We start from the raw sequence: 8,755 nt of genomic DNA, 5'->3' as shown, positions 1-8,755 counted from the left end.
CCCCAGTTCAGGGGACACTCCACTTGTGTCCAGCTGCAGGACAACAACAGAAATGCAGGGGAGCACACCACCCAGCTCCTGGAGACAGCTGCAGGGGCACAGGACTGCAGGACTCAAGCAAGCAGGCCAGCACAAGGGTCCAGAGAAAAGCTGTGGCAGTCCTAGCAGGTCACAGGTCAGTCCAAGAGCAGTGCAGTCCCAAGGCAAATCCTGACAAGTCTCTCCAGCAGCATCTAGGTCCAAATTTAAGATGGCCTAGCACTACTTTAGCGCTGCCTTAGAGTCATTTTTTTAACGCTAAGGCAGCGCTAAGGTGGCCTTTTCCTTGGCCAGATTTACAAAGTGGCGCAATGCCTGCATTGCACCACTTTTTAACCCTTTGACTATATTATGCCTGTGCCAGGCATAATGTGAGCAAAGGGGGCACATGTTCCCCATTAGTGGGCCAAACAAATGGAAGAAAGAAATCTAAGTGATTTCTTTGCGCCATTTTTCAGCACTTTTTATGCCTGCTCTGAAGAGGCATTAAAAGGAGGCTCCCATTGGTTTCAATGGGTCTCTGGGTGCTTTGTAGGATTCTGCTTTGTCAAACATTCTGACGCTAGTTCCCTAACTACTGCCATGATGCGCCCTATATTAAATACGGCGCACACATGGTGGCATTAGGGGGTGCTAAGGGGAGCAAGAAAAGTGGAGATATACTAGGTGCAGCACCACTTTCATAAATATGCCCACTAGTGTCCAGCCCACATCAGTGTCTCTGTTCTCTGTGTGTTCTGTCACATGGGAAACAGTCCCCTGTACTTATACTCCAAAAGTCTTTGATCAAACGGGGTGTTTGAAAAAATCCTCAGAAGTGCTTGACACCCTCTTTCAGCCTCAGTCCTGGACCCGGACATCAGTAGGGAGTAATCAGTCCATTGTGTGTGTGCAAGACATAAACTATTCACTTTTAAGGTGTGAACAACCCTCCCTCTTCACAGCCCAGGAAGACTATCAGAATGCAGATGCCTCTTCTGTCACACCCAGACCCTCCGGTGGGATGGCTGTCTGGAAAGTATGCACCAAGTGGAGCTGTCACTCTGCCCCTGACATGGATTAGAGTCAGGCTGCCAAGCACTAGAGTTATAAGTACAGATAAATGTCCACTTTCTAAAAGTGGCATTTCTACCATGTTAATAAGAAATCCACCTACATCAATAAGCAGAGTTACTCACTACCATTCCAAACATACTAAACATGCCCATGCTATTATTCGTAGACCAGAAGATACAACTTAGACATATGTCAGCACATTTCCAATGCAATACTATGAGAGGAGCAGCACTCACAGCAGTGAGAAACTAAATAGCAGGTTTGTCACTACTAGGAAATGTAGTACATAAAGACCTTTTACATATACAGCACCCTGCCCACAGGCCTATCTAGGGCGTACCTTAGGGGTGCCTTAGGTATAACAAAAAAGGGAGTTTAGGACCTGAAAAGTAGTTTGTCTTGTCAAGTCAGTGTGGGAGTAAACTATGCACGCAGGTTCTGCAGTGGCAGGCTTGAGACATGATGGAAAGGCTACTTCTCTGCGTAGCGTAATCTGCACTGCAGGCCTGCTAGAAGCATTACATTTACAGGCCCTGGGTACATTGTATACCACTAAATAAGGGAATTACAGGTAAATTAAATGTGCCAATCAGGTGCAAGTCAATCATACTAAATTTAGAATGGAGAGCACATGCACTGCATTACTGATCAGCAGGGATAAAGTGTCCAGAGTCCTAGAGCCAACCAAAAGAGGTCAGAAATATATGAGGAGGAAGGGAAAAGGTTTGGGGATGATCCTGCAAAAAGCGCCAGGTCCAACAGTCCCAATACTGCTGACGAGGAGCGGGTGGATCTATTTTGGAAGCAGAATCAGTTTGATACTATGACAGGTATCTGAAGCATTAGCAACAACTCCTCATCAAGGTAAAATTCTAGGAGGATGGGGTCTGCCCCATCAGAAGGTGAGCAGTGTCCATCTGTAGTGGACACAAAGCTCTTGCCTTCGGGTGATCCTTCCCAAATAGTACCACCTCAGTGTTACTGGCACCGAGCTCGCTAGACATTCATTAGCCGTGGAGCAGGACCAGAGAGTCAACCTCTGACCAGTTACACTTGACAGAAAGACAAGGGTCAGTGATGTTGTGTGGGGGGGTCATTTAAGTGGGGTGGGAGGCAGGTGCAACCCAACGTAGCCACAGCAGACACTTCATGCCAAGGGCTGATGTTTTTGTTCCAAACAGAAGTCATTGCATGCAGTAACATTTCTCTGAAGAAAAAAGGTGATATTTTCATCTTCACAATCTTTAAGCTTGCTACACTGTTATCAGTTCAATAAATTACATTCCATGCTGGTTTCTGCCTCCTTTGCAAATACCAGAAGTATTTCTGATAGCCTTACAATTACAGGTGCAGATTACAGCTCTATTATTGTAAAGCCCTGTAATAATCGAATAACTGTAATTATACCAGCTCTAAACAAGGGTATGTCCCCAGGGATGCTCAAGGACATCCTCCCTTTCAAGACATTATAAATCCTGACACTAACACTCCACAGGGCCAGTCATCACTGTCGGATGAGACACTGGACAGTGCTGAAAATATCTCAACACGTCCTGGGTTCCCTTGAACGCAGCCTGCTGATTCCCAACCCACTATTCCATCTTCCTTAGCATCCATCATTCATAATGCAAATGATCTTCTGTGAAGTTGTATATTGGATAAGATGCTCGCTGGCCCGCAATCAGAAGACCCTCAGCAGGGCTTGACTGCACTGGACCCAGTCCGGGCTCAATGGGGCAGTGGGGGCCGGTGATACTGCTCCTGCTCTGCCAGGTTGTGGAAGGAACCTTCCAGAAGATGTGTACAAACTCCAAGTGGGTGCAGGAATCCTACTTTCGAGGTGGAGACATCCTGATCGGGGGGCAGCTGGCGGTGCACACGGAGTTCACCACGCCAGGAGCCCTCTTCAACCAGGAGCCATCACCGGCGGAATGCAAGGGGTGAGTTTACTGGTTGGCATCAGCCCAGCTACGCCTCTGCTGACTCTGAACGGTTGAAGCAAAGGCTTGCGCAGCAGCTGTTGAGAGGTATGTTGGTTGATTAAGAGGTTGCTGACTACAGATTCCAGGTAGGCACAGATTCTGGGTGGGCACATATTCTGGGTGGGCACTGATTCCAGGTTTGCAGAAATTCTGGGTGGGCACAAATTCTGGGTGGGCACAGATTCCATGTGGGCAGAGATTCTGGGTGGGCAGAGATTCCAGGTTGACACAGATTCTGGGTTGGCACAGATTTTGGATGGGCACAGATTCCGGGTGGGAGTTTGCAGAGATGTATTCAATAGTCTATAAGACATGCCAGCCACTCCAACATATCATTAGTCCTGGGGAAGTGTCCAGACAGGGAGGAAGGGGGTGGTGGTTATTTTAGGTCTGATGATAAGACAAGACTTTTTACTTTTACATAATATGTATATATATATATATATATATATATATATATATATATATATATATTGCAAAACAATTGGTCTGAAAAGCAGCGCGCTCTGACTGCCGGTGCCAGCATAGGGTTGAGACCAGGACCCTTGGAAAAATAAGCCAGCAAGAATTGCTGCACTCCCAGAAGTAAAGATTAGCAGATTCCATGTATTCACAGAGCAGCACTTCAAATACCACTACGCGTTTCAACATTTCGTCTTCCTCAGGTAGTTTTAGTTTGTAGGCACACATGGTTCTGATTTACCTACCTTATATAAACACAGGGGCAGTCTGGGAGTTATAGTTCAAAGTGCCACTTTCAGAGTCCTTCTTTAAATGTTGCTAATCAATATTTGCGTGCTGCTCATTTCACAAGTAAACATACTACGAGAGGTCATAACAGTCTCTGTGTAGTGTATGCTCAGAGCTTTTATACTTGTACTTACATTAATAAAGATGACATTCACATAGAGTTAATTCATTAGCAGAACCTGTGTTTGACCATTTCATTAATGAGTTCTCTGCAGGCATACTGATCAAAATAAGTCTTTTCAGGATAATTCTTTGCCAGCCCCTTTGGCCCCTGTCTCTGTGATACTAAAGTTATGATTTACTGCGTTGCCTTAGGCCCTTTTCCCCTGAATAGTTATTCAGTTAGGGCTGCATGATGTAACAGGGCTGCAAGATGGCTGAAGTTGGGCAACTGTCGATTCTTTGCCTTGCCTATCCCAAACGTCCCTTATCTGGTCTCGCAGCACTTGACTCTTCAGGGTGGCCTGCTTTCTGTTATCCATTTGCAAGACACTGTATACACACAGAGACATTGGAAGACAGTTTCTGGGGATTGTGTCACTATTAGAGAACGCATTTTTTGATTTTTCATTACATTACCACCTTCTCTTAATCAGACCCTATAGATTGCTTACCGGTTATTATTATTGTGACATATTTTATTTGAAATGCAGTACCTTTACCATCCCCTGGAGTATCCGTTGAATGCTCTCTATTGCCACCTTTTGAGAAACAAGCTTCCCAAACGAAAAACTTTTATCAAAACGAAATAGTCTTAATTTCTGCAACACCAATCATAAACAATGGTTTCCACCACAGATGCTGCCAGTGCGCCATCTATTGCTCCTGTCCCAGGGCAAAGGTCTCACAATACACAGCTGCCCTTTTCCCATTTTATTAAAATATTGTGATATCTTAAAAAAATGCCCAATATAGATAGCAAGTTTGTTGTGTAGCCATTTTAGTTTTAGCTCCATGCACGTTATTTTAGCACACTAGGCCTGCCGCTGTTCACTTTAGCCTAGATATATTTTATTCAGCTTCATTTTATTATTTTAACAATAGCCACATTTGCGATCTTGTTATATTTCTCTCTATCTAACTGTTCTTGCTTAATCCAGCACTACATTTTTCACATTATCAGCAGTTGATGGGAACACAAATACAACTCATCACTATACACCTGCAAACGTACCTGCACAATACAGAGCATATTCATATTTAGATATTTATCTTATTTAGAACATAATAATTGGCTAGATGGCGCTCTACCCCACACAATTTTCCACGTTAGGTTAGGTCCTCTAAGTAATGATGGTCCTACCTGGCCTTTGCTGGCCACATATACACCTCACCCTATTTTGGCGAACCTAGCGGTTGCTGAAGTACTTCATTTATATGCTGATCTGACGGCAATATACAGATGATTAGTACAGTTTGTAATGCAAACGTTAAACACAAACCCAGCACGTGCTGTTTCGGCGCAACCACATGCACTAACGCCAGGCATTATCCCTGCGACTGTACATTCTATTATGGGTAAAGTACCGGCCAAACGAGAAGAAATTCCATTTTTGTTAGCTTAAAAAATAAATGCGCTGGAAGCAGTATTCCCCCATACGGGACCTCAGGATAAACACAGAATATTAACAAAGTGCTTGCCATTTGGGATGGGTCCCACTGTAGATAACTGTAATACATGGGGCACGGTATTTGCCACAGTCTATACTACCACACACGGTACACCGACACTTGCCAATTTACCAGGAGTGTTGAAACAAATTCAAGATGAATACGGGGCTGCTCCGGCCCTGGACTTGGGGATGCAATTAATGGGCAACTTTGCCACGGTGTTCTGAATTATATTAAGTATCCTTAAAGGGGAAGCGGTCCCATTAGCGGTGCGCCTGCAGCTCCAGGACGATCAAGAACTCGAGCTGCCAAAGATTATCACGGAGACCTACTCTAATATTGGTCGAGATAGTCTGGGGGCCAGACCAACAAAACCACATTTTCAAGGTAAATCTAATAAAGATTTTACCAAGCAAGTTCCTGAGGGTAATAAGAAACACTGGCATAAAGCACAACAAACTCCTACAAATGAAAGGAAAGAATCTCTGCACACGGAGACCCCTCAGAATAGATATAATCTCAGGAATAGAGATAATATAAAAACACCTGACAGATATCAATATACTGATATACACCAGTCTCATTCCTTTCAAGACTCATCAGAAAAACGCAATGAGAGAGGTGGAGGGTAGAGTGAAGAACAGAGTGCGTGAAACTGAGACAGGAATCGCAATGCTCAACAGAGGTTTCTGTTAAAAAGGAAGAGAAACCTCCCCAATAAAAATCCCAATTTAAAAAGAAAAAAGTGGCAGCAGTTGCAGTTCGACATGCCTCTCAAGATGAGGGATCTCTTGAAGAACAACAAGTGGGCACTGACGCTATTAGATAGCGCGGCAGAGGTCACAATAGTTTGCCCGAATCTTCTAAAGCATCTGAAGGTGAAAGTAACCGATGACTTCCTACAAGTAGAAACTGCAGACATGCATATCTCCATGCCTGACAGGGTGTACAAAGTAACCTTATAGTTAGAAGGAGACATTGAACACACAATAGATGCAATCTTTTGGGACCGCGTCATAAATATATATGATATTTTGCTGGCCAAACAGGATTGGCCACCTGAATTTTTCCGTACATGCCCGTATGGGGAAGATGTTATCAAGCCTTCTTTCTTGCCCCTTGTTCCAGAGGAGCTCACAGTATCCTAAGCCATTGATTGGTTATTGGCGCAGGCACCCGCATTATATCGCAACCACGCAGGATGGGACAAAGATTCCCCCTACCATGTAATTCCTACTAAAAATAAACCCCAACCTCAACCCCAATATCCAATCAAACATGATGCTAAAGCACCTGTGAGGGAAATACTCACACAAGTGGAGTACCAGGGCGCAATCGAACCCTGTGTCTCACCTATGAATAATCCATTATTCCCAGTAGCTAAACTGGACCATTTGTACAGAATAGTCTTAGACTACAGACACTTAAATAGTCATACACGTACATATGCTATACAAAACTCACAAAGCACAGCACTCATGAGCAACATAGTGCGCAAAAAATACAAAACAACACTGGATATTTCCAGTGGTTTCTTCTGCCAAAATATGGCATGGCGTAAAAATAAGCATGTTGAGAGGACCCCTATTCAGTAGTGTGGACAAACACCACTAATACATGTAGCTGAGTGGTATGTTTGGACCATGGAGATAGGAGGCTTTATATGTAATCTTGGCTTTACCACCTTGTCCAAAAATGCTAGAAATAACAATTGTATTACAAATATGAAAATGACCATCCATATGGTTACTATTCCATTGGAAGGGTGATTTCTTGGCCTTGACAACAGATTCACTGTCACCCCAGTTGTGGTGGGGAGACATAGGGCCATATTTATACTTTTCGACGCACAACTGCGCCAACGCAGTTGTGCGTCAAAAAATTTAACGCCGGCTAACGCCATTCTGAAGCACCATGCGGGCGCTGTATTTATTCAATGACGTTAGCCGGCGCTGCGGAGTGGTGTGCGTCAAAAAAAATGACTTACACCAGGCAGTGCCGGCGTAGGGGAAAATGGAGTTTGGGCGTCAAAAAATGGTGCAAGTCAGGCTGAGGCAAATTTGTCGCCTCAACCCGATTTGCGCCATTTTTTTTCCACTCCCAACCCCCATTGAAATGACTCCTGTCTTAGCAAAGACAGGAGTCATGCCCCCTTGCCCAATGGCCATGCCCGGGGGACTTATGTCCCCTGGGCATGGTCATTGGGCATAGTGGCATGTAGGGGGGCACAAATCAGGCCCCCCTATGCCACCCAAAAAAAAAATACCTACCTGAACTTACCTTAAGTTTCCTGGGATGGGTCCCTCCATCCTTGGGCGTCCTCCTGGGGTGGGCAAGGGTGGCAGGGGGTGTCCCTGGGGGCATGGGAGGGCACCTCTGGGCTCCTTCCGAGCCCACAGGTCTCTTAACGCCTGCCCTGAGCAGGTGTTAAAAAATTACGCAAACGCGGCTGGACGTCATTTTTTTTGACCCGCCCACTCCCGGGCGTCATTTTTGCCCGGGAGTATAAATACGACGCACATGCCTCGGAGTCATTTTTTAGTAGGGAACGCCTACCTTGCATATCATTAACGCAAGGAAGGTGTCCACGCTAAAAAATGACGCAAACTCCATGAACTTTGACGCTAGACGCGTCTAACGCCAAAGTATAAATATGGAGTTCGTTTTGCGTCAAATTTGCGTAAAAAAAAACGACGCAAATCCGGCGCAAACGGAGTATAAATATGCCCCATAGTTTGTAATCTCAGCCTCCTCATGTGGCCAAACTATGCTGCTTGGCAAGCGCTTTTGGTCTTATCTTTCTGCTCCTATTTTGTATCAAGAATGGGTATCTTTATAACAGTCTAAAAGCTAGTAAATGTCTGTGGTGTTAAGAAAATAAACCTGGGCTGAATATTACATTGGGGTTTCAGCAGTGCACAATCTCGTCATCTATTCAAGAAGAAAATGCATTAGTGCAATAAAGTTAGGAGCATGCAGTACTGCGTTGCAGTCTTGGGACTCCTTTTTTCTATAGCACAGTCCCACCTCCAGTGTCCAGATACAGTTGTCACTCTCAGTACAGGCCTTCACCAGGGACTCCACTCTCCATGCATTCAGCCTTGTGACAGGGCGGGTAGCCCGGTCAGTATAGGAAGCCTCAAGGAGCATGGGACAATGTACATGACGGTACTAGAAAAAGTGGAATGATCCAGTTTCTGTCCATACCGCAGCTGAGGTATCCAACTCCCTTCCGTACAATCCCTCTTGTGCATCCAGGTCTCCTCACTCAGTGGCCTTCCTCCTAGGTGTTGGTCCTGCACTACCTTCTTTATGCT

The 8,755-nt window shown here is 45.0% G+C and overlaps 1 protein-coding gene across 1 annotated transcript in view; it reads left to right on the top strand.

Moving 5' to 3' along the window:
- The first annotated feature begins 2,826 nt into the window (after positions 1-2,826).
- Positions 2,827-8,755, top strand: part of LOC138249303 (vomeronasal type-2 receptor 1-like) — a 102,861-nt gene continuing 96,932 nt past the window's right edge. Inside the window, exon 1 of the mRNA XM_069203261.1 lies at positions 2,827-3,035. Within this exon, the coding sequence (XP_069059362.1) occupies positions 2,827-3,035 (209 nt within the window). The remainder of the gene's footprint in view (positions 3,036-8,755) is intronic.

Source organism: Pleurodeles waltl, chromosome 8 (genome assembly GCF_031143425.1).
Source record: "Pleurodeles waltl isolate 20211129_DDA chromosome 8, aPleWal1.hap1.20221129, whole genome shotgun sequence".
Classification (NCBI taxonomy): domain Eukaryota; kingdom Metazoa; phylum Chordata; class Amphibia; order Caudata; family Salamandridae; genus Pleurodeles; species Pleurodeles waltl.
Note: the sequence above shows the minus strand (reverse complement) of the source record. Positions and strands in the feature narration are given on the sequence as shown.